This window comes from Gopherus flavomarginatus, chromosome 14 (genome assembly GCF_025201925.1).
Source record: "Gopherus flavomarginatus isolate rGopFla2 chromosome 14, rGopFla2.mat.asm, whole genome shotgun sequence".
Lineage (NCBI taxonomy): Eukaryota > Metazoa > Chordata > Testudines > Testudinidae > Gopherus > Gopherus flavomarginatus.
The window spans coordinates 24,899,315-24,925,407 of record NC_066630.1 but is presented as its reverse complement, the minus strand read 5'-3'; the positions used below and the strand labels follow the sequence as shown (position 1 = coordinate 24,925,407).

The following is a 26,093-nucleotide window of genomic DNA, read 5'->3' as shown; positions in this document are numbered from 1 at the left end:
TGGAGTGGGAGTGTAGGGAGTTCAGTGGAGGATGGTCTGGGTGTAGGGTTGGGGGTCTGGAGGCAGGGTTTGAGGTTTAGTGGGGTGAGGTTTGGGTATTGAGGGCTAGGGGGTTCTGGATGTACCGGGTGAGGCTTGGCAGGGGTGTTGGGATATGGAAGGTCCAGCTGCATGGGGCTTGGGTGGAAGGGGGAGCAGCCCCCTTCTCCCACAGTTGAGGAGTCATGGGGTCAGGAAGCAGAGGAGGATGCTGAACTTCCTGCATCTGGGGGAGGTTTCTGGGGATGGGTCTGACACAGCCCCAGACACTCCTTGCAAGGAAAGAGGAAGTCCTGCCCAGCCTAGTCTAGCCCAGCCCAGTGGTGATTTCTCTCTTCCGGGTGCATGACACGATGTATCTGCTCTGCTAGGGAGTGGTGCATGACTGCTCTTGCAGCTTCCCTGTCAGTCATTTTTCTGCAAGAAAGCAAAGAAATCTGTAGTAGACATGAATTCTGCACATGTGCTGTGGTGCAGAATTTCCCCAGGAGTAAATAATTAGCATCCCAGTCTACCAACTAATCAGGCCTACCATTCTTTTGTATCTGCCTGTAGAGGGTGATATCCTTCAGCCAATTTACTTAATTTTATCACTCAACCAGTTACTTTCCTTCCTCCAACTTATTCAAATGTAAGACTTCTTAGAAACTGGTAATTCTGAATTCAGCTGCTCTGTATAGAGACTTCTATAATTTTCCAGCATTTTGATGCAACAAAATATGACACATCCCCCTTTGCAATGTTAAACTGTGAAAGAGAAGGAAGAAACTCAGAATTATGTATGTTCTGTTAGACGTGTATCTTCCTCTTCTTCCTTGTCTGGGGACAACCTATGGCAGGAGTCCCCAACGTGGTGCCTGTGGGTCTAAGTGCGCTTGCGTACTGGCTGGCAGATGAGCCTCCAGCGGCATTTTGGCAGCAATGCCTCTGGATGCTGCTGCTTGCCACCAACAAACAGTGTGATCCAGAGGCGTTGCCGCTGAATTTTGGCGGGTGCCAGACGAAAAAGATTGGGGACCACTGACATGGCTTTTGTGTTTGGGATCAATCATATACACTAATGGAAAGATTCCATATTTTCTCTGAACTGTGTCCTTATGTGATCCAAAACTTTGTTAATTTATGAAGTCATATGTTCAGTCACACTTGACAGTGGTGTGTTCATCTTGTAATCTGTCAAGTCCATCTGAAGCCACCTTCAATTGCTTTTGTGAAATGACTGCTGTGTTGTGATCAGTCTTGGTGCTTAGTGCAAATTTCAGTGTAGATTTCAACACAAGATAGACAGATATAAATGTAAATAAACACTCTTTTAGGGGCTTCCACAAAATATTGTGGAACCTGAGGCATAAATCTTATTTCATTGAGCTAATCAGCTTCCTGATGATTCTAGAAACTCAAAAATCCTTCTCTAGTGTGATGAGGTTTAAGTAATGTGGTGAATATTCATATGCCAAAAGTTCTGGGTAGTTGTGTCAGAGAATTTATAATCTTTTGTTTATTGTCTGAACAAACAGCGAAGACCTCCTTTACATTCTATTCTGTGCTCCATCTTCAACACCTTGGACATAATATTCTGCAGTTTTATTTTAATATGCACCCTATGAACTGCTGCGATCGGCCAAACCTGTGGATGCGGCAGGTAAACAAACTGGCCCAGACCGCCAGGGGCTTTCCCTCAACAAGCAGCTTCTGGTGTTCAATTAACCATTTTACATCAATGTCAAATTATTTGAGGGGTTGGGTTTATTCCTTCAATTTTTCTCTCTGTTTCATCACTTAGAGCATTAAGTAATGGACCTGCACAGCTGCAAATTCAAATCTGTCTGCAAGAGTGTATTCAGGGCAAAGTGCTTCCTTCCATCTTTTCATTACACTGCCGGTATTATGCTGCACGGAAGGTGGTGATGTTAGTTGCAACCTTATTTTATACTGTCATGGCAAGTCCAAGTCTTTGCCTTTCTATTTTTTTAGGGCATTATTGTGTGTGAGAGACACACTGAGTTATGTTTTTTTTGTTTTTTGTTTCTCCAATATAGTCCATGTTGAAGAGATTCTGTTGCTTGGCATTGTGGCACAGTGACTTACTGGAGCTGGACTTTGATGTCATTGGAAAATGTCTTGCTTCCAGGAACATCAAATTCTTATCAGTGTTCTGGTCTTCATCTTCATTTAGTAGCTTATTTTTGATGTTGAAGAATCTGAAAGGATCCAGTTTTCTGTTTGAGATGAACATGAATCCTTTCTCATTTTTTTAATGCTTTACAATGTTTATATTTTGCTGTGGAAGAATGATTTATTTTCAGTGCTTAAATCCATTTAGTTGCTTGTTTCTTACTACTTCCTTAAACTTTCAGGATATTGAGTCAAATTCTCATACACCGATACCCAGTAATATACTATATTGCCCATTTGCAGGCTTCATCGGCAACTTTCATACATACTACAACTTGAATGAGAACTAGGTGAGCTTCCTTAGTGAATGCAGGTTGTGAAGGCTGAAAAATAGATAAAGCTGGAGAACGCTTTATACAACACATCAGATGCCCTGGCCCACCTTCCAGAAGTTTTTAAGCTTCTTCCAAGCAAAGTCCCGTACTAGTTGACAACTCTGCCTACTGCTTGTTGAATAATAGACAATTCTGCTAAGTAGTCACACACTTTCTAATTGTCAGTGACTCCAGTTGCTCACTATTCCATTTAGGCTTCTAGATGTAACAAGAACCTTGGTATCTTCACCACTTAGTTTTTAGAACAGTTAAACTTTTCATTCCCAGGCCAAAATTAGTATTAAAAATTAAAAAAAGAAAACAAAAAAACCTTGTTCAGATAGACCACATGAATATAAATACTTAAGTGATACAGAAGTTAAAAAGAAAAGGGAAAAAAATAAACCTGCAGCAAGGGACTCTTCCAGCTGTGATAGCAAGGAAACAGAAAATATTTATCTTCAGTGGGCTTATATACTAACTTTCTGGTCTTGAAGAGCTACAGTGGAAGTTATATGCAATACTGAAACTGTGACTGTTTAAAAATTGTATTGTATGCAGTGTTGTATCTGTGTTGGTGTCAGGGTATTAGGGACACAAGGGGCGTGATGTATTATCTTTTATTGGACAACTTCTGTGAAGAGAGACAAGCTTTCGAGCTTGAACAGAGCTCTTTTTTTCAAACCTGAAAAACAGAAAATTTTTGTTTCAACTGTGAAGATGATTAGCAGTAGAGCAGTTCATGTTGTGGTGTCACCAGGTTCCATAGTTTGTACTCAAATGAGGCAGACATCATACTGTTGGTTGGTTATGCCTGGTTCATATTTGGAAGGCTCTCTTTGCAGCCCTGAGGACTAAACAACTTTTTAAGAAAATAGCAGAGCGTGTGTGCAAGAGCTTAAGTTCTTCACAATCTGGATATCATCTGAGCAACATAAATAGATCATGCAGGTAGTACCCAGCTCATTGGCTGTATATTTGGCATCCCTGTATAGAACATCAAATTACGCTATTATTTTTACAGCAATTGAGTTAGATAAGAGTAAACTGGCACTTGCAGTGCTTATTTTTTTTCTCTTTCAGATAGATGTAGTGTTAATATTAAATACATTGACTCAGATGCAGCCATTCTTGTTGTCTGTTACATCTTTGGCTTACAGTTATAGCCAACATTACAATTTTGCACTGAAAGTAAGAACCTGATTTTATTTGTAGAAGTCTTAGGCTTGCCTAATTTGTAAGTGCAATTCTGTGGTTGTGTATGCAAAGGAAGACTTCTTCATGTGTGCATGAAAACACTTGATTTACATATGCAAATCAGAGTGCTCTTGTACACCTGAAATTTTGGCTCTAAAAGTACTTAAATGATGCTCTTATTACTTTAATATTCTGGAGAGAGGGTGCCATGAAGTCCACCAGCAGATCAAATTCTAGAACGAACTTTCCTGACCCTGGCATTACTCTCTGAGAAAGTGTGCTAAATCTGTTAGCAGTAGCTGTTGTACTAGTAATTAGCCCTTTTGCAAAAATGGTCTTGTGGTTAAGGTACTGGACAGGGGACAGGTGTAGATTTGATTCCCACCTCTCACAGATTTTTTTTGTTTGTATGTGTGTAGGCATGTGACAATTTGTGTTGGTGCCTTATCTGTAAAATGTGGCTAATACTTTCTAAGGTACAAGGATACTGTGAAAAAAATTCATATTTGCCAGGTGGTCAGTTACTGTGACAGTGAGCACCACATAAATTAGAGCTTTTGAAATGTGTAGCTCTATGCAGGTCTCATGGTAGAACAGTGCTTGAAGAAATCCCCCTGCCTTGTATGAGTAGGAACTCTATAGATTGTAGGGACCTTGAGAGGTCATTGAGTCCAGTCCCCTGCCCTCATGGCAGGACCAAATACTGTCTAGACCATCCCTGATAGACATTTATCTAATCTACTCTTAAATGTCTCCAGAGATGGAGATTCCACAACCTCCCTAGGCAGTTTATTCCAGTGTTTAACCACCCTGACAGTTAGGAACTTTTTCCTAATGTCCAACCTAAACCTCCCTTGCTGCAGTTTAAGCCCATTGCTTCTTGTTCTATCCTTAGAGGCTAAGATGAACAAGCTGTCTACCTCCTCCTGATGACGCCCTTTTAGATACTTGAAAACTGCTATCATGTCCCCTCTCAGTCTTTTCTTTTCCAAACTAAACAAACCCCAGTTCTTTCAGCCTTCTTTCATGGGTCATGTTCTCAAGACCTTTAATCATTCTTGTTGCTCTTCTCTGGACCCTCTTCAATTTCTCCACATCTTTCTTGAAATGCGGTGCCCAGAACTGGACACAATATTCCAGTTGAGGCCTAACCAGCGCAGAGTAGAGCGGAAGAATGACTTCTTGTGTCTTGCTCACAACACACCTATTAATGCATCCCAGAATCATGTTTGCTTTTTTTGCAACAGTATCACACTGACTCATATTTAGCTTGTGGTCCACTATAACGTTAGAACTTGACCAGGTGCACATCATTACCTTCTGCAGAACTTTTGCTGTTGATTTAAGAAAATGGATTCTAGCTAGCCTTTACTATTGCAAAGACAGATTTCAATATAGTGTTGTCTTCCTGAGTCTATAGAGAGAGTTCCCAGGCTCTGGATGTTGCTTATAGCTTTACTAAGCAGTAGCTGAGTGAAAATAATGCTGTCTTATGTTGCGGGCAAGAACATTGTGGGACTCAGTGATGCTATAAAGAATCCTGGGAATCTCCATTGTCTACTGCTGTTTGTGGAAAGCTAGTGACTGTCAGAGGTAGGCTGTGGGGTTACTGGGAGGCAAACCCCCCAAAGGGAGATGGGTAGTGGAGGAGGAGTAGAACAGAGGAGACTGTCTTTTTCTTTTATTTGCTGTAGAAGCCAGGATCCTCTGGAGGCTGGAGAAACGACGGAAAGCTCTCGTTCCTTCTAGTATATGAAGGGAATGAGAATGGAGCCTCATGTGTATCTAGCATCCTAGCTGGGAACTGTTGTAGTATAGACAAGGGTGTGTGGTTGAATACTCTGCTAGGAATCTTCCTCCTTCCCAGCTTTTGAGGATGGCCAGTAGGGCTGGGCTTGTTGTCAGGATGTTGTTCCTGGATTCCTTTGATAGAGGTTCTTACCTTGTATTTTATACTTTTGCCTGGTAAGTAGTCTCTCACTACTATCATATGTCATGTACTTCAAGTCCTGTCCCTCTGAGGTAGTATTATCGTCATTTTAAAAATGGGAACTCGCCTTTCCCAGGACCACACCAAGTTCCTGACCAGGCTGGAATTACATCTTGGAAATCAATGACTTCTCCAGGTCCCTTCCAGCCCTATATTTCTGTGATCTCCTAGCACTGACCTCCTGCTGCACTATACCATTGTACTGTCCCATATTTAAACATAGTGATAGCTATTGCAATTCTTCTCCCAGCATGGACAAGGCTTATGTGTTAATCATACTAATGAAGTGTCTGTCTTTAGTGCACTTTTTATTACTACTTTATTATCTTTAATACTGGAGACTGCACTATGCCCTGGGGAATGATCTCTGTCCTTCAGAGAGATAATTGGGAATGGGCATAAAATGTGATGGGGATATCTGACTCTAAGTTAATTTTGATGACATTATAGGTTGAATAGTGGTAGTGACTTGACTGTGCTGGGGAGTAATTTGCACCACATCCATTTTTTAAAATAAACATTAACTCGGATGTACTCATACGGAATGAAGAATCAATAGAATTATAATGTTAGTATTAAATTGCAATGGCATCAAATATTTACTTTTAAATCTGATTATTTGAGTTTACTGCGGTTATTCTTCTGTGTTTGGATAGGTGACCATCTCCCTGTTCTACTAGATCAGAAGTGAAGGTGCAGTTGATACTAATATTTATAGCTACTAATATAAGATCAGTGTTAATGTACAAAGCCTCAAAACGTAGAAGACTAAAAATCTTTTTCTACTTAGTATATGGGCAGAAAATGTGATACAATAAATGAGATGTTAACCTGGCAAATAACGAAGGAGATTGTATTTGGCGTAGGGTTAGGGAGTACTTGTATCTCTATCTCCTTCGTCTGGATATGCTCATTATATTGTACCTAATATTTAAGTCTGTCATCCAAGCTGCATGCTACTGATACAGCGACTTGTAGCATCTCCATGGATGTGTCATGATCCCATTAGTCTTGGTATCAGTAAAAAGATTTTGTTCTCTGTTGAAACAGTGATGGGCTCTGAAAGCTATCTGACATCTAAATCAATGAGAAGGAACCAAATTTGTTCTGAGCTGAAGCTTACTGGATTCATCAAGGTGAAAAGCTGTGAAGCAGGGGAGCAGAAGTCATAGAACACAAGAGAGACATATTTTTACGGTCACTTACTGAGGACATGTTCACTGTCTGCAAATGTGTACTGCACTTGTGATCTGTTAGTGTTATGCTTCTCTAATATTTGCCCCAGTTAGAGCCATCAGGTACTTGGATAGCAAAGTTTACCAGTAACTTGTAATTCTGCACAAAGATAAATGTTACGGTTTTGAATGGGACTTTGTTCTTAATGCTCTGGGGAGGGAAGCAGCTGTACTCTGTTGCCTGTGAATGTTCTCTGCCTGGCAGTGGTGGTGCAGCCAATAGCCTCTCCACACTTTATTCTGGCCAAATGTTTCATGCAGGTCCCTGCTGAGCCTGGGTGGGCGTTAGACTTGTTTCCATCATATCCAGTGGCTTTGCTGTAGAGAAGCAAAGTGGGTGGATGTTCTCACTACGGCTGCCCATAGTGCTCCTTTCTACTGTATTGCTTCCAAAAATGGCCTTACATGATCTAAAGCTCTTCCCCTGTAAAAGTGAGTCCAGTTTGGAACGAGGTGAATAAGGGTATGTTCCTGTAGCTGTAAGATTATGCTGAACACCTGTTTTAATGTGGCAACAAACATCTTGGGATCCCTTCTTTCCTTTCTGGAAATAAGACTAACTTGTACCTTGAATGAGGCGTATGGGAGAGGCTGCAGCTACGTCTGTCTATGAGTGGCTTCACTTCTTCTGAAGGAAGCGCCTCCATAGAAACTTGTATTCTACTCATCATCCTTGATGCAAAATCCCTCTCCTGCAGTGGAGGGAGGAGAGATGCAGAGCTGGAGTTCACTTGAAGTTGTTCTCTAGGCAAGTTGTATTGTAAAGTGTTTTGGAAAAGTGATCATTACAGAACAGGATAGGACTGCCTGTAGGTTCCTAGTTGCATAGGCAATATCATGTCGTGGAGAAAACTTGAATTCCTGACAGGGAAAAAAGAACTGTTCATTCGTGTATTATATGTAATGACATAATCCTTAAGTGTCTTCTGGTGGGGCATAGTTAAAAATCTTTTGTACCACTTGAGCTGTCCAGTTTTCTTTTAAAAGCAAACAAACTCATGTGAGGTTATTTCCCATCTCTCACAAGTAGATCACCTGTCTGCTACCTGCAAAAAAAGCCTATGGCTGGAAAAGAATGGATGTCACAATTTAGAGTGTGCCAAATGCAGCCAAAACCACACATTCCTTTTTGGAGGGTGACTTGGAGGTGAGGTGGTGTCACTCAGCCATAGAGCTCTCTATTACTATCTCATCTCTGTAATGACTGCTTCTCAAATATGTGGACATGTGAAGAAGGTAAAACTTCCAGGGTTTCATTCAGAGGCCTGTAAGTTACACTGTATTGGCATTGTTATATCTGCTGAAAAAACCATGCCACTGACGAATATAGTTATGCTTCCATCAACACAGCTAGCTTTGCTCGGGAAGGTAGTGTCCCTACATAAAAAGAAAAACCCCTTTTGTCGGAGTAGGCTGCTATCTATGCTTATAGATTTTAAGGTCACAAGGAACCATTATGATCATTTAGTTTGCCCAGCACATTGCAGGCCACAGAATCTTAACATTCTCTCCCTCTCCCCCCTTGTAATAAACCCCCAGCCTCTGGCTTAGTTACTGAAGTCCTCAAATCATGATTTAAAGATTTCAAGTTACAGAGAATCCACCATTTACACTAGTTTAAACCTGCAAGTTCAGTGTTTCCCATGCTGTGGGAATGGTGAACTGCCTCAGGGTGTTTGCCAGTCTGACCTGAGGAAAATTCCTTCCTCACCCAAATATGGCAGTCAGTTAGACCCTGAGCATGTGGGCAAGACCCTCCAGCCAGACACCTGGGAAAGAATTCTCCATAGGAACTCAGAGCCCTCCCCATCTTGTCTCATCACCAGCCGTTGGAAATACTTGCTGCTAGCAGTTGCAGATTGGCTACGTGCCATTGTAGGCAGTCTCATCCTATCATCCCCTCCATAAAATTACCAAGCTCAGTCTTGAAGCCGTTAGGTTTTTTGCCCGCACTACTCCCTTTGGAAGGCTGTTCAAGAACTTCACTCCACTGGTAGTTAGAAACCTTTGTCTAATATGAAGTCTAAACTGGTTCATGGCCAGTTTATGTTAGTTAATTCTTGGTTCCACATAGGCGCTTTCCTTAACTCCTCTCCCTCCCTGGTATTTATCCCTCTGATGTGTTTATAGAGCACAATCATATCTCCCCTCAGACTTCTTTTGGTTAAGTTTAACAAGCCACACTCTTTGGGTCTACTCTCACAGGGTAGGTTTTCCATTCCTAGTAGCCCTTCTCTGCACCTGTTCCAGATCGAGCTCATTAAGCTATACCGACATCTGTGCCTGCGTAATCTCATAAGCATACACATACCCTTGGTGAAGGACAATGATAAATAACTCTGAAATGTGGAACTGGGATTAGGCTGGTAGAAACCCAGCGGGCATCTCATGGCCAGAGTGGTAGGAATCCAACTTTGAGAAGAACAAACCATAAATAGTTACACTTGAGTCAATTTTTTTTCCTTGTCTCTTTCTTTCCTTAGCCAACAACACAGCAGTCTCCTCAAGATGAGCAGGAAAAGCTCCTGGATGAAGCCATTCAGGCTGTAAAGGTCCAGTCTTTCCAGATGAAGCGATGCTTGGTAAGAAAAACGTTTTTGTTTTTTTAGTAGTGGAATGTAATTTCTTGAAGCTGGAGGGAACTCTTTTCCCGCCCCCCGCCACCCCATGAACTGCAGTTCGATTTATTGGATTTAGTTGGAAGCATGGTGAACTTTGCAGTCTATTTTGAATACACAAGTATTGACTGACTATCTCGTTGGGGGAACCTAGCACACTATGAAGGTTGTCAGCAAAGCTCTCATACCCAATAGAAATGACACTTCCAGCAAAGGGTGAAACTGGAGCACTACTTTTAGTGCCACTGCTTGCTGAAATGGAAGGCATATTTTTCTTATTTCATAGGCCAGAAGTTTTACTGACTCAGGTTTCCGTCAGCAAGATGTAAAAGTGTCTGAGTACCTGGTATTCTATGCAGCAAGTGAGGGAATAAGTCTTCTCAAGTGGAAATCTGCAAGTGCCTACAAGCCTGAAAGCTCTTTAGATTAAATCTTCACAAAGGTTTTAGTGTAACCCTTCCCTTTTATGTAAAACTAAGTAATCCATAGCATGGTAAGAACACATCCTACTTGTCCCTTACTTTCAGTATGTTAAGTGCCTTCTTCTCCACAGTGCTTTTCCACGTCACTTCCCTCCAGTCAAGCTGCAGAATTTTGCTGAATGTATTTTCAGCAGGGCAGTCCTCTGCATGCTGCTCTGCAGGAGTACTATTCCTATAGCATACACTGGGGACCTTGCAAGGGCTGCAGTTGTGGTGTGTGTAGGCTATGTCTACACTACTCTGGTAAGTCAACCTAAGCTATGCAACTCCAGCTATGTGAATAATGTAGCTGGAGTCGACATAGCTTAGGTCGACTTACCGCAGGGTCCACACTAAACTGAGTCAATGGGAGACATTCTCCTGTTGACTTACCTTACTCTTCTTGTTCAGGGTAGAGTACTGGGTTCAACTGGAGAGTGGTCTGCGGTTGGTTTGGTGCATCTTCACTAGACCTGCTAAATTAATCCTAGTTCATCGATCCCCGGAGCGTCAATCCAGGGAGGGGATAGTGTCGACATAGCCTTAGATGGATTGTCAGTGCAATGCATCACAGTACATCTCCCTTCATCTCTTTACCTCTGCTGGCTGAAATGTGAAGTGAGAATTGGAGGGAAGATGAAGAGCATAAACAGTAGGAAGCCTAGTATGTGTGAGGAATTTGGGTTTATCTCCAAAAGAATGAATAAAACTTAAAGCTGAATTTAAAATGAGTTTGAGAAGCTTTGAGTCTATGGAAGGTTATAGTGGTCCTTGGCCAATTAAAGGCATGTACTTGCAACCAGCGAGGATGAAACAGCACCAACAGAATTTCCTCTGTTCATATCTTGATGATGTGTTGGCATGTCCAAAACAACACAGAGAAATCACAACTATACTTTCCATCCCTGTTACTGAAAGGAGAACTTGTCCCACTATTTAAAGACATTTTGAAGTCCCATGCTTATAAACTCAATCCTCACCCACCCAGTAGCCTGTTTTATATTGATACAAAGAAGTGTGCAGGTTCATGGTCCAGATAATTATATGGAACTCTCTCTAAATATGCCTCTAGTTCTTGACAGTCTAATAAAACACCACTTCCCCGCACATAAAAAATAGCAGTGTTTTATGGAGTGGGACAGGGAAATCTTATCCAAATTCTGCAGAGTTTTCCATTAATAGTGTGAGTTACCCTGTATCTTTATCTGTTAGGGCATAGTGCTGTGCTTCATCACTAGACTGAGCTGGAAAGCAGATTTGGGTCTAGAACTTTAAAGAGTTGTAAAGATGTCTTGCTTTGGTCTACAGGGTAGGATTATGTTTGTTGGGGAGAAGAGAGGCGCTGGTTGCCCCACTAGTGTAAATAACAAGCTGTTTCTCCAGTGTTTCATATACTAGCCCACAGGTATACACTAAAAATAAAACTTAAATCATTTTCTTGTTAAATGCTCACTAGTTCTCTGTCTAGATGGTGACCAAGTTACTTAAAATAATTGGATTTGAGGTAGATTGTTTCTCAGTTTTGTTTTTTTGGGGTTGGGTTTTTTGTGTGCATTTTTATCCGTTTAGTTTTCCATGCTGTTTTTAACATGTTAGAAAACTAACTCGCTACACAAATCAAACTGCAGTTGTCTAGGCTGGGGTATGTTAAGTGAACACTGCTAATGTTTGTTCTTACACTCACTGTTTAGGACAAAAACAAGCTTATGGATGCTCTGAAACATGCCTCCAACATGCTTGGTGAGCTGCGGACTTCTATGTTATCTCCAAAGAGCTATTATGAACTCTGTATCTTTTGAATGGTTGATGGGAAAATATTTGAGGTACTGTGCACTGCAGTCTGTGTAGTTGTGTGCCTATTAGTAACATGATATCCCTTTGGTCTCCTCTGTTGTTAAATCAATTTTTTTCTTAACGTTGCTTTATTCAGTTTTCTTTGTCTGCTAGAACTGTTCTTTATCCAGATAAGCTGAAGAAGGGAACACACTAGCTTACTGTGAAAGAGATTGTTCATTCTTGTTGTATAGTATAAAGTAGTCCATAATCACTTCAGAACTCTGTGGGCCTGACCTCTTAGAAGATTCTGTATGGCATTATTAAAAACTACAATGTGCGCTGAGCAAAGAGTTAAAACTATGGAGCACCTAGATTTTGCTGAGGAAAACTAGGGAGTCTCTTTAGTGTCAGTACAACTCTTGCCTACCCCAAAAGAACATGCTGCAGGTGTTAGCTGCCTTTTTTGGCCCGCTGTGTGCATTAGCTTTTTCTTTCTAAAAGCTGGGAGACTAGTACATTTACTTCTCTTGGATGTGATAGATGAATTGAGGGAACATCTAATAACTTTTCATGTAGCAAATATGTTGTTGACATGCAGAGAAATGAGGGGGTTTACTTTCCCGCTCTAAAAACTTAAGGCAGTAAGAGTGTGTGTGTATATATATTGCTAAGGATGGGGATATCCTTCTGTGAAAGCCATGACCTTCCCCACCACTCTTCATTTTGCCTAGTCCAATGTGCCTTGGCTTCCACCTTCTACTGCAGTATCCTTGCCCCCAATACTGTCTCACTCCTCTGCATGCCGAACACCTTTCTCCTTCAAATATTTCAACTTGTAAATTCAATCTTTCAGCAGTGATGCCCTGTGAGAAACTGTTTCAGTTCCTTGTGCCTGACTTACTGTTTGTCTGTTTGGTTCAGATTGTAAACTCCTTGGGCGGTATCTTCCTCTTGGTACTGTTGAGAAATGGGTATGCATATCTGTTGTGGTAATAATGTTTAATCCTTAACCATAAGAGAAAAGATATGGCTATTTCTGATGAGCTACACTATTTGGAGGTATATCTGACAGATGAATTTGCCAAGGGAAGGAAAGTGGCGGATCTTTATGAACTAGTACAGTACGCTGGAAATATTATCCCAAGACTGTAAGTAAATGAGCAGTGAAGAAACTTTCTTAACAAATGAATACTGTTTTTTTCTAAAACGTCTTGCTCGGGGGAAATTCTTGCCTTGGATTTTGTGTTCTTGTCTCCTGCTTCAGAGCACGATTTCAAAGTATTCTGAAGAAGATCTCTTTATCTGGTAGCGCAGGAGCCTCTTGATTAGTGTTTTGAGATATTTAGGCCCCAAATGCAGCTTTTGTAAGTAATAGTTGGATTCTCCCAGTCAAGTACTTCCTTTTTATTAGCAATTTAGTGAAATAAAGTGTAAAGTTTCACTGACTATTAATATAAATCAGCTGTTAGAAACTTACATTTTTATTTAACTGCTTCTCCAGGTATCTTGTACGACAAGCCTAATTGTAGCAAGCCTAATTGTCATAAATGCCAAATCTTAGCTGGTGTAAATTGATTGCACACAGCTGAGGATCTAGCCCTATATGTGTGAAGATAAGTGGGAGGTCTCTTTTTTCCAATTGCTTATGTTCAGTTGCTGGCTTGGGGAATAGAAAAAACACTTAAGTATATATTAAATATTTCTGTAGTTTATATGTTCTTTTTAAAAAACAGAACTGTGGCATGTCTCTACATATTTTTAATAAAAGCTCTTAAATCAGTTCACAGGAAACTTAGTCATTTTTTAAAATTAGCTTTTCAATACTATCACATGGGAATGGAGGGGCTTCAGTTTAAGAATTAATTCCTCTTCCCTTTTTTGATCCTTAGAAAAGGAAGTGACTTCTGATTCTTAGTCATGTGCTTCTCTTAAAGTTCACTAAAGAAGATGAAACAAAAATTAAACTTATACAACAGTACAATAACTGAACTCAGATGCAGTACACTTGAGGCTACTGCAAAGTCTTAACTTTTATTAATTGCCCTAAATACATAGCATTCTTTCTCCTCTTGTTGATTTAGCTTCTGATCCTGCAAGCAGCTCTGTGTGAGTGTGCCCCTGTGCCCATGTAGAGTCTTCAGGGATACTCTGCAAATACGGAAGTTTGTCTAAGAGGAGATGCTTGTAGGCTTGCAGTGTCAGTTCCCTTCTAAGACCATGGACCCATAATTATTTAAGTTTTTATGATTGTAAATCCTCACATCGTCTTCTGGGTGTTAAATAGAACATTGAAGGGCAGCGATGCTTGGAGGAATGAGTACAGGGCTGGGGAGTCACAAGAACCTGAAGTCCAGTTCTGCTATGCAACTGGCTCACTCTGTGGCCTTGGGCAATTCACATCATCTCTTAGGGCTGGTCTACACTACCACGGTACATTGATCTAATTTACGCAACTGAGTTGACGTAGTTAGATCCATTTACTGCGGTGGCTACACTGTGCTGTGTCGATGGGAGAGCATCTCCCGTCAACTTCCCTTACACTTCTCAGGGAGGTGGAGTACATAAATCGATGGGAGGAGTGCTCTCCCATCGATTTAGTGTGTCTTCACCAGACTCGCTAAATCGACACTCGCTGCATTGATTGCAGCATTGCTGATCTACCGGTAAGTGTAGACATGCCCTAAGTTTCTCCTTCTGTAAATGGAAATAATTCCTGCCCACCAGCCAAAAGTGGTGTGCATTGGGGGCCACTGATTTGTTAATGTCTGTACAATGCTTTGGATATATAAAATGCTGTAGTAGGGCCAAGTATTTGTTATTACCCAAACTTAGATTAAAAAAAGCTTCCTTCTTTACCCACCCACTCCAAAATCTGTGCCCCACACATCACTTCATTTAATTCTTTCTCATCCTTTCTAAGTATCTTGTGAGAAGAGAGGGGTAGACCTGCCTCTGACCAGGTTATTGTATTGTATACATGTATCAAGACAAGTTTTTTCCAATAATACTTAATCCACCATTTTAATCAGAATTTCTTCAACTCTTGTTTTCTTTTCTAGCTATCTGCTGATAACAGTAGGTGTTGTCTATGTCAAATCCTTTCCTCAGTCCAGAAAAGATATCCTGAAAGATTTGGTAGAAATGTGCCGCGGTGTCCAGCATCCTCTAAGAGGCTTGTTTCTTCGAAACTACCTTCTTCAGTGTACCAGGAATATCTTACCAGACGAAGGCGAACAGACAGAGTAAGAGAAATGTGATGCAAGCACAGAGTGGCTTCATCCTTAAATGAGGAATACATGAATAGTGTTTATTCTCTATGATCTTATAAGGCTTGAAATAGGTGCATATTTTAAATAGAATTTGTTTTTTGTAATTGTTCTTTGGCTAGACAATGCAAGTCCAGTCTCTAGTGAAGACTTAATGGTTTAATTCCTGGCAGGTGACCTTAAGAGATGCTTTGTATGCTTGGGCAAAAAACCAAATTTAAATATAGCTTTAAAATGGCCTCACTGGTCAAAATAACATATCCTCATTTTCCTCCTTCCCCCATGCACCCAAAAATATTTGTAGAATTTGGTCAGTAACAACTCATGTATTGACTTTTAAGTTTGGTATGTAAGCTTTTTCTGTTTTCTCTTACTGTGGAAAGTAGGATTTAAGATAAAATGAGCTCTGGTATTCAAGACGTATTCTCTACAGTAGAGAATATTTAATGTTTTAAATACATCTCTGGTATGCAAAATGTTTTCTGGCCATTGTGGATGTGGACAAAGTGCGCTATAGATTTATTTTTTTATGCTATCTGCTACTGACTCTGTCCAGCGCAGTTTTTTCCAACATGGTTCAAATGCTAATGTAGATTGGGGCTATTGTATCTGTATTTGATTGATTATAGATTTCTTTTGTCACATTCTCCTAAAACTAAAATTCCTCTTGATCTAACTTTAAAGTTCATGGTGGAAAGTTCTTTCCCCTTTCAAGGGGACGGTGGAACATGCGTCTTTTGTTTTAAAAAACAAAATGCGTGTACACACACACACACCCCTCTTCTATGATAGAAGCCGTACCCTTCTTATTTTTAACCACTGACCTGATTTCAGTGAAGAAACCACTGGTGACATCAGTGATTCCATGGATTTTGTGCTGCTGAACTTTGCTGAGATGAACAAACTCTGGGTGCGAATGCAACACCAAGGACACAGTCGAGATAGAGAAAAGAGGGAGCGGGAAAGGCAGGAACTGAGAATCCTAGTGGGCACAAACTTGGTTCGCCTTAGTCAGTTGGAAGGTGTTAATGTGGAGAGATATAAACAGGTGAGATTTCTTTCATCTAATACTTAACTGTATCCATATTTACCAGATAAACAAAACATGAATAGAGAGTTCCATTGTCTATGAAAGTTATTAGTTTCACAAAAATCAATATAATATTTGGTGCTTTTGTAGCACTGTTTTGTTTATTTGACGCTCTCAGAACATTAATGAAATCTCAAGTGCTCCAGGAGATAAGTAAATTCACCTACAGATAGGTTAATAAGAGGTCAACAAGACAAAGTGATATGCACAAGATTACACAGTTGGTGACAGAAATGGCCATTCAACTTTGAGGTCCTGCCTCCCAGTCCCCCAATCTGTGTACTAGGAAATAATAGTTCCCTTTATATGCATACATGCAAGGCATGTGTACAGGGAAAGGAGCCAAAAAGATGGATGAAATGATACCTTTCAAAGCATTCAAGAAATTGACTACATTCTTGTTCAAAATAATAGACCCCCCGCAAAAAAGTGTCAATACTAGTGAATCCAGATGATCCAAAAAGCTGGAATGTCCCCTGAGCTATCTGAACAGTCTGAAGTAATAAGAAATGCTTTTGTAAGCCATTGTAATTGTCTTCAGTGGCATTTGCCTTTAAGTAAAGTGGGAGAGATTTATATAAATGGACATACCCATCCGTAATCTGCCCAGTAAGTAAGGTGGGTGAGAGAGCGTGCGTGTGCATGTGCCTCTGAGAACTCATTTTTATATTTTCAGTAAGAATGGACATTAGATTCTTCTCATTACTATTTTAGTGTCAGTGTACAGCCGTGATTTTATATGTTGATACCTAATGAGAGAGAATCAGACTGTTGCTGTAAAACACCAAAGTTTGTACATGCGTAGGCAGAATGAAAATTTATAACACTTGAAAAATCTGATTCAGGATTTGTATAGATTGAGGAAGTCAATGGGGGAAAAATATTGCAGCATCTTCCTTCCTTTTACAGATTGTTTTGCCTGGAATATTGGAGCAAGTAGTAAACTGCAGGGATGCCCTAGCTCAGGAGTATCTCATGGAATGTATTATTCAGGTAAGCTGCAGAAGGAGCAAAAGTAGCTTCATTTGATGGTTGGGGTGGCAATGTTTAAAATAAATGACTTATAAAGTGTGTGGCTGTATTTATTTTATTTATTTATTTTGTGGGAGGTGGAGGGCTGGGGGCTAAGCAGTTGATCTCTGTGTCTGTGTGTTTTTAAATAGTAAACTAAAATTTTTGTTTATTGGCCCATATAATTGACTCTGGGAATAAGTACTTTTTTTATATACTTTTTGTAATAGCTGTAAAAATATTTGTCTTGGCCCACTGGGTAAATCTGCATGTTGCTTCTTGAACGTTAGGCCACTTAATTTTCCTCAGCCCAGTCCCTTATTATTCTTAATAGAACCATAGCTGCTGTCACTCCTTTCTCATAGGTGATAGAACAGTTTTTGTTTGGGCTTCTGGGAGTATCATGAACTGCCTTGAGCCCAGTTCCCATATGCTGCCCTCTGTCTCCTGGTACTAGCACAATGGTTTGACAGACTCTGCAGCTTGTGAGGAAAGCTGGAGGTGTGACTCTCAAAGCTGCAGCTAGTTTATCCCATTTCCCTTCCCCTGCATTTTCCGTTATGGAGGTTTGTAAGTTCTTCAAGGCAGGCGTTTCTGCATTACAAATAATTGATGGTAACAGCTTTGCTTGTGTGCTGTGAGATTATGCAGTCCTCATCTGCATCATGTCATGCCCAATCCACTTCTGATTTGTATTTTGCCTGTTGCCCTGAAGTGACACCAAGACTTCTTTGCATAGTGTGAAGTGCAGTTATCCTGCAGCTATTTTCTTTAAATTTAGTAGCAATTTTATCACGTTACTTCTCCAGAGAGATGAGTAACTAAAGGTGTATATTGTTGTGAAACTTGGTAATTCTTGATGTGAATTTTAGGTTTTCCCAGACGAATTTCATCTCCAGACCCTTAACCCTTTTCTCCGAGCCTGTGCGGAATTACACCAAAATGTGAATGTGAAAAACATTATCATCGCTTTAATTGACAGGTGAGTATGAGGAAGGATTTAGCTGGAATAAATATTGACTAAATAGAATTTACAGTACTTAATAGCTTGAGCACAAATAGCTGAGGATCTACTAGTTTTTTATTTCTCCTGTTTGATTTAACTTTGTTTCTGTATGTTCTAAATTTCAGTTTTAATTAAAATCCATGAAATGCTGGTCTTGAATGATTTCATATTAGTAGATAAGCACGTACTTCCCTTACGTTGCTTTCATATTAATTTCCTTTGTCATAGATATAGTACTTAAAGAAGTAATTGTGTCTGCTCTTTTTTGAACTTTGCATTTTCTGTCCAGGAGAATTGATGACTTGTAAATTCTGGTTGATGGATTTTTCTGGCTATCTCCAGGAAATGAGTGAATGAACTTAGTCACAATAATTAAGAGCTCTGATTTGGAGTCATGAAACAAAGCAGCAGCCACATCAGAGGTGGCTGCATGTTAGAAACTATTATGCAATCTCTTGTTTGAGCGTCTGTGAGATCCAAGCATTTATTTGTATTTACAAAAATATGCAGCATTTTGCATGTCTTGAATGTTGTGAGGAGGAATTAGTTTGAGGAGCTAAAAGTATTTTGTTCTTAATTTCATAGTTTACCAGCGGAGCTTTACTCCTGTTCCCAAAAGAGCTTTTTTTACCTCTTGGTATCTTTTTAAATTGCAACAGTTGATTTTATTTGAACTATAAATACCTGAATAAACTAAAGAAAATGTTTTGGCCTGTATTTCTGCCCTTATGGCAGTGCTCTCCAAACTTTTTACATAGTGACCTCCCCCATCTCTTGTCTGCCCTCCCTCTCCCAGCCAGGAGTGGGGCTGCAGCTCCAGGAGGGGTGACGCAGACAGGAGTAAGGAGGCCAAGGCTGGGGCCACAGTTGGAAATGGGACTGGGCCAGGAGTGGATCTGGATGGTGCTCCCTCCATCCCAGTCGCACCCCCCGAATGTCCCTCTGTGCCCTCTAGGGGGGCATATCCCACAGTTTGGGAACCTGTGCCATATGGGGTGCAAATTGGTACTTCGTGTGTGTGTGTGTGTGTGTGTGTGTGTGTGTGTGTGTGTGTATAATATAGTGACAGTGAGAATGGGAAGCGCAGTTGGAGAGTCAAATCACTATCTCTGTGCAGTCACATCAAAACAAAGATCTTACTCTTACTTGTTTTTTCCAATATAAACATATGTACACGTTCTACCATACTACATTATTAGAAGAGAAACACGTAAGTACTGAAAGGGCTAAGCTTCCAAAGTGAACAGCAGAGATGGCTGCTGACCATGGCTTCATTTGTGTTGAGTAAAAAAACGATATTTAGGTTATGCATCTTGGATTCCAGCCGAACAAAAGAATTTTATAACCACCCAACATATTCATGAAATATTACATCCTCAGTCTAGTATGGAGACCATAGTAACACCTATGGTATGTAGCCTCATGTCCAAATCAAATATGGTTTAGTTATGTGCGGGAATAGGCATGCAGCTTGGTTTCATAGGTGGATGTTGTACTCATGGTTGAGCTGTTACCTTTTATTAAAAGAAGCTTAATAGGAGGTAGCCGAATTTGGCTGCTAGAACTCTTGTATTTGCTGTGTAACCTTCCAGCTCTTACAAAGAGACCTTTTGTGTAGCAAAAGCTGGAGGTCAGAAGATCACCTGGATCCATTACCAAGTGAGAGTGTCAGTTCCAACATTTCAGAAGACCCATCTCCCACTATAAATTGCATAACAATCTGACCAGAACTAAAACAAAATCTCTGGATCCTATGAAACTCATCAGCTGCTGACTGGTATCTAACCTTTGTGATGGTGATAGAATCTAGCAAGGAGCTACTTCTGATGTTCTGGACACCTCCTTGCCAGGATGCAGGCCAGGAATGGAAAGGAAGTGGTGCTCTTTGTGCTGGTGGATGACCTCTGCTTGACTGAAGGCAAAAGTAGGATGCTCATTCTCTTACTACTGGATCTGTCTTTGGCAGCGTATGCTTTTGATTATAATGTAATTGCAGCACAAATGCAGGGGTTAATGGAAAAGCCTAGAGATTGCACCCATGGTTCTTGTCAAGTCAGACTGTGAGCAGGATTGGTTCCTTCGCCACAGACCACTCACTTGGAGTTGTCCCCCCTCTTCCTCCTTCATAACATCTGCAGGAAGCCATTGGGGCAGATGGGAGGCAGCATGGTCAGAGATGGCAGCGTTATGCAGGCAGGACCCTGCTTTACAACACATTTTGATATTAATAGTAGCATTGTTCAGATATCAGAGTATCTGGATGATCTCAAGATGTAGAGAGGCAACTGACTGAAGCTGAACCCAGATGAGACGGAGGGATGCTTGTGGGGAGGAAAACTTCTTGAAGATCTAACCCACCACACTTATCAGAACCCTCTGTTCAGGGAGTCTTCCCAGAAATGGTCAAGTTGGTTTGTAGCTTTGGAGTCCTTGACTTATGACTATTTCTGTCCACAGTGTGCAGAAATTCTGCCTTCTGTTTTGCTGCTGGCCAGGATACTGTTTCTCTACTCTGATTCTGCAGCACTTGACATATGTTCTACTGTCATGGCCAGCTGCCTTGGGGCCACTGCAGAAGCAGGAAAGGAAGGTGTTTTGGCTTTCAGGGAGCTGCCTGCTCCTCTGCAAACATGCACCTGCAGCTGTGCAAAGTGTGAGGATGGGTTGATCCTGGCTCATGGAGCCTTGTGGCCTCTAAACTAAATCATTGAGGCCCTTCTCTCTCCCTTGGTTGGGAAACAGAGCATGGCAGACTGACCTTTCTCACTTGCCTCTTCTGTAATAATAAGTCTGAGCAAACTTTGATTGAAATCCTGTTCCAGATGTCACAGGTATTGCAGATGAGGAACTGGTTTTAAAGCTGATTCCATGCATACTCAATGAGGGTATTCCCCCCTCTTACCCCCAGACTCCTTTTAGTGAGGCAGTGGAAGAAAACCTATGGCACAGTGGTAAGAAAGTAATTAAGTGGCATTGCTTGGAGTTTGGCAAAGTCTCTGTATTGTTGTCACGCAGCAAAGCAAACGTTACTGGCTTCCTGATCTTTTGAAATGTTTCCTCTCCCCCCAACACATCCTGTTTCCCTTGTAACTTTAAATATTGAAACAGTGCTGTGAGCATGAATGATTTCTCTTACGGTTGTAACTACTGGGCATAATTCTAGCTAATTACATGATATACATAACAGATAAATATCCCCTCTTGGCATGCTTCCATTCTCAGCAGATGTGGATTCTCTCCATAACATGGAAAGAAATTGACCATCAATGCTTCCAACCATAATCTTGCTTCATGTTTTGCCCTGCACAAGCAGTGAAAGTCCTGGACTTGCTGATCTGATTTTTTTCATGTGTAAATATTGACAGCTCTCAATATTTATCTCCAATGCACCTTTCTCTTGTGACCAGTACAGAGATTTAGTAAATAATGTTTTGTCAGCAAATAACATGAAATAGTTGTGGGTGCATCAGAATATGACCATTGTCTGACTGTCCTCTGCTGCAGAGGTGCAGGATGTATGCCTCATGTTTAGGAGCATGAATTCAAAAACATACTGAGGCCTCCTGTTCTCCTTTATTTTATTCTTTCCTTGCTCCCTGTTGTTTGTCACCATTCATTCTCAATCTCTTTTCTTGGGGCTAGTATTTCCCAGGCTGTGCTAGTTGTTTACTTTCATGAAGATGGCTATGCCTGGTGACCTCTCCCATGAAGAACTTCCTACTCCATGTTTAGTAGGTGTTAATACATTGAGTCTATGTACATGACTTTATTCCTCTTTGTGTGTGTGTGTAACACTGTATCTCCCTAAAGTAAGAAGAATCTAACCTGAATGAGCTTCTTTCCTTTCTCTGTTCACAGGTTAGCTTTATTTGCTCACCGTGAAGATGGACCAGGGATCCCAGCAGATATTAAGCTTTTTGACATCTTTTCACAGCAGGTGGCCACTGTTATACAGGTGTGTTCTGAATACAAAATGCAAATCTGGTCTTTGACAAACTAGACATTTCTCTCAAATTTAACTTATGCTACTTCAAATTTCAGTCTAGACAAGATATGCCTTCAGAGGACGTGGTGTCATTGCAAGTATCGCTTATTAACCTAGCTATGAAATGCTATCCAGATCGTGTTGACTATGTTGATAAAGTATTGGAGACAACTGTGGAAATCTTTAATAAACTTAATCTGGAGCAGTAAGTGAACACTAATTTTCTTGTGACATATGAAACTTTTCTGTACTTTCTCTGGGAGCAACTGTATTTAGTTTGGCTTTTTTTAAAAAACACCCTCCAAACCCCTACCATCAGCCAAAAAAAGAGGAGATTGACATGTTATCTTAAGTATTCATTTGTTTGCTAGACTGTAAAATGCAGTTTTCAAAGGGTTAGTGATGACATCTGTCTTCAAAGGTGCTAATGATTTGGTCTGTAAGGGTATGTCTGCACTGTGGTTAGACTATGGTGGCTGGCCTGTGCCAGCTGACTTCTGCTCGTGGGGCTTAGACTGAGGGGGTGTTGAATTGCAGTGTAGGTGTTAGGGCTTGGGCTGGAACCTGGGCTCTGGGATCCTCCTACCGTGTGGGGTTTCAGAGCCTGAGTTTCAGCCTGAGCCAGAATGATTACACTGCAATTCGACAGCCCCTTAGCCCTAGTCAGCTGGTGCAGGTCAGCTGTGGGTGTTTAAATGCAGCATAGACGTATCCTGAAATTACTGATGAAGACCCAATAGTGAAGAGACCCTGAATAAATTAGGTTGTTGATTGGTGCTAACCTTTGTCCTAGGTACACAGATCTTTTATAAGACACCCCTTGGGGGTGGACAGCATTCAAGTTATATTGTAGGAATATGAGATTATTCCTGAAAGAGCTATGATATGATCTTCAAGGTTTCCTTTTGATTTCTGAAGAAAAATCAACAAATGCAACTCTAGGAAGAGTTGAGGAAACACTTCACATTGTATAGTGTTAAAGTAATGTCATCATATTTCTTAATCTCTAAAAATTACTCAGACTTGCATTCTTGCATTCCCTTTTACCTATGATTCATACTAAATTGAACAGGATGCTTCTACTAGGTTAGCTCAGTTCGTGGTGTTCAGATATCTATTAAATACTACTTCGGAGGTCCCTTCTCTCTCCCGCCAGTAAATAGGCAATTTATGGGCAAACCCTGCTCCCGATGTTCAGGCACAGAGGACCTTGCTACAGTGGAATTGATTCCACTCTGTGAGGTGGGGGCAGGATTTGGAGAGTCTCTACGCAGGTTCACATGACCTGCACGCAGCTGAGCTCACTACCTTGCGGCCTCCCTTTGCACAATTTCACAGTGATCTAATTATGTGTACTGGCCATTCCTCCTCATAAAGGGTAAGGAGAGGTGGGAGGGCATAGGCATGGCTATTCTGGTCCTCCAGTTGGAATGGTAGTTGTAATCCAGTTCTGCTACTACTCTGGTCTGGGAGGCCAACTCCTAGTGTGTAGCCCTGCTACTTGGGATGCATGCTGGAGGCAGGATTTGTGCCTTAACTTCCACCTTAATTGCCATCAAAGATGGCCTGTGTAGAGGGCTTTTTCTATCCTACTACAAGCAAGTGGTTGAACACACATGTTGAACAATGAAACTATATTGTTGTGAAACTCTTATTTCCGCCTTTAGCTTTCATTACTTTTTTTTTAAATATCAGTGAACATATATGATTTCTAATTTTCTTTTACTGTCTACTTATATTCTAGTATTGCAACAAGCAGTGCTGTTTCAAAAGAGCTAACACGGCTTCTAAAGATCCCGGTTGATACCTACAACAATATCCTGACAGTTCTGAAACTAAAGCACTTCCATCCGCTCTTTGAGTACTTTGACTATGAGTCCAGAAAGAGTATGAGTTGTTACGTGCTTAGCAATGTACTGGATTATAACACAGTAATTGTCTCCCAAGAACAGGTATGAAAGGATACAGCTAAATATTAACTATCGCAAACTTTAGTGTTTTTCTGTCTGCATGAAGTCTTGGAAACCAACACTAATTGACTTCATGTGGGGGGTGTGTGTGTCTCAAAACCATAGTCTAACCACAGCATAATTTTGCACGTGATTTTCTTTACCATACGTAGTAGAGTTACACTCCCCCTCCAAAATTATCTAGGTCGTCTTCACTCATTTCCCTGGTCCACTGTGCCTAAACCTCCAAGATGTTATCAGAGGAAACTGGCTAATTGATGAGTGGAAGTCAAGTGTGGCTGGGGCTATGTAAAGTCTCTCGCTAAAAGCAAATTTACCATTGATTTTTTTGTTTTGTTTTGATCTAAGGTATTTAAACAAGTTTTTAAAAAAAGTACCTTACACACATTTGAAGAGATTAGATCTACTGTTCATGCAGAGTGGGTGCTGTTGTATTATGAGGGTCACCCTTCAGAACAGGATGAACTATATAAACTAAGGAATCTTTTAAATTATAATGAAGTCTCTTTTCCCAGTGTGCTTTGGGTGCTGTGAATTGCTTTTTAAAATAGTAATGTAAAGAGTTTGTGTTCCTGATCAGTAACTCTTGTTTGTGCTGGTAGGATCTAATGTATGGGCTTGGCTCAGGTTTGTGTTTATTACATGTTTGATACCACTCTAAGCCTCATTGGATATGTGGTGGTGTCCTCCTTACAGGTCGATGCAATTATGAACCTGGTATCAACACTGATCCAGGACCAACCAGATCAGCCTGCCGAAGACCCTGACCCTGAGGACTTTGCTGATGAGCAGAGCCTTGTGGGAAGATTTATTCATCTTCTACATTCAGATGACCCTGATCAACAGTATCTGGTATGGTTTTAACACTTCCACATGCATTCCACTCTCTTCAGCATGCCACCTGTGTAATAGCTTAGACTATCATTTGTTTATAAGGTACATTTTAATGCAGCTGTAAGCAAAGGAACTGATTTTTAGATCTTAGTTGGTTAATAATACTGATCAGGGTGCAGAATGCTTAGACTTCCCTATACACAGGTTGACTCTTGTGTAAAACTTGATGCTGTAGAAGTCCAAGAGTGATTACAGCTGTTAATATTTCTGTCATATGGGCCAAGTTGTCTGAAGTGGCCTTCCGTCTTCAATTTCAAACAAGTAACATCTGTGCACTGTCTTGCATGTACCAGTGTATTCTGGGTATATGTGAACATAGAGGCAGTCAGAGAATGTATCCCCTTGTGCTATCTAATCGTAGACAACGTGCAGTATTGCCAAATCTATATGGGATAGGTGTCTACTATAAATAGAGACATAATCGTGTCCTTAAATATTAAAACAGAATGGAACAAGTAGTCCACTAGAGCATGCTCCTAGAGTGTGGACTACAACCCATGTTTTCTGAGTCTCACCATTCCTCTGCTGTCAGTCAGTATTTGTGAAACCCACTAGCAAAGTGTGCATCTCCTCTCTCAGTACACATAAAGGCTAAACCCTGCTGATGAGCCATATGGTTGTCAATCAAGTTGCCCAGGCAACCTTAATTCTTACGTTTCCAAACATCTGAGTGCTCAACTTTGCAACCTTAATGTTCTTTGATTTTTTTGTGTGTGAAATACTATCAGTATAGCAAAGGCAGGTAAAAAAGGGACAGAAGCATCTCTTGGGATTTGTTTTTTATTTGTACAATCACCTGTGAATTGCTATGAGTGATACAAGTAGTGTGATGTGGCTTTTTTAACTGTGCATTTTCCTGTTACTCCAAATGTGTGTGTTGGGTATTAGTAGCGTTTGTATTCAAGAATTCATTTACTAAAGCCATGCAGTCAGTAAGCAGCAAACTGATCTGGAGTACACTATCTACTTGAGTTCTCGTTCTTAGTATACATCATGTGATCATTGTAAACCCAAATACACACTGGATACAACCAGGTATTTTTAAACTAAGTTTAGAGAGCTGAAT

General features: G+C 40.7%; 1 protein-coding gene across 1 annotated transcript in view; it reads left to right on the top strand.

Annotated features, from left to right (window-relative positions):
* VPS35 (VPS35 retromer complex component) overlaps positions 1 to 26,093 on the top strand; it is a 45,894-nt gene that overhangs the window by 5,916 nt on the left and 13,885 nt on the right. The window contains exons 2-12 of the mRNA XM_050923072.1: positions 9,434 to 9,532; positions 11,721 to 11,817; positions 12,830 to 12,953; positions 14,865 to 15,047; positions 15,906 to 16,119; positions 17,071 to 17,154; positions 18,045 to 18,154; positions 22,037 to 22,133; positions 22,220 to 22,368; positions 23,908 to 24,115; positions 24,830 to 24,985. Coding sequence (XP_050779029.1) covers positions 9,434 to 9,532; positions 11,721 to 11,817; positions 12,830 to 12,953; positions 14,865 to 15,047; positions 15,906 to 16,119; positions 17,071 to 17,154; positions 18,045 to 18,154; positions 22,037 to 22,133; positions 22,220 to 22,368; positions 23,908 to 24,115; positions 24,830 to 24,985 — 1,521 coding nt within the window. The remainder of the gene's footprint in view (positions 1 to 9,433; positions 9,533 to 11,720; positions 11,818 to 12,829; positions 12,954 to 14,864; positions 15,048 to 15,905; positions 16,120 to 17,070; positions 17,155 to 18,044; positions 18,155 to 22,036; positions 22,134 to 22,219; positions 22,369 to 23,907; positions 24,116 to 24,829; positions 24,986 to 26,093) is intronic.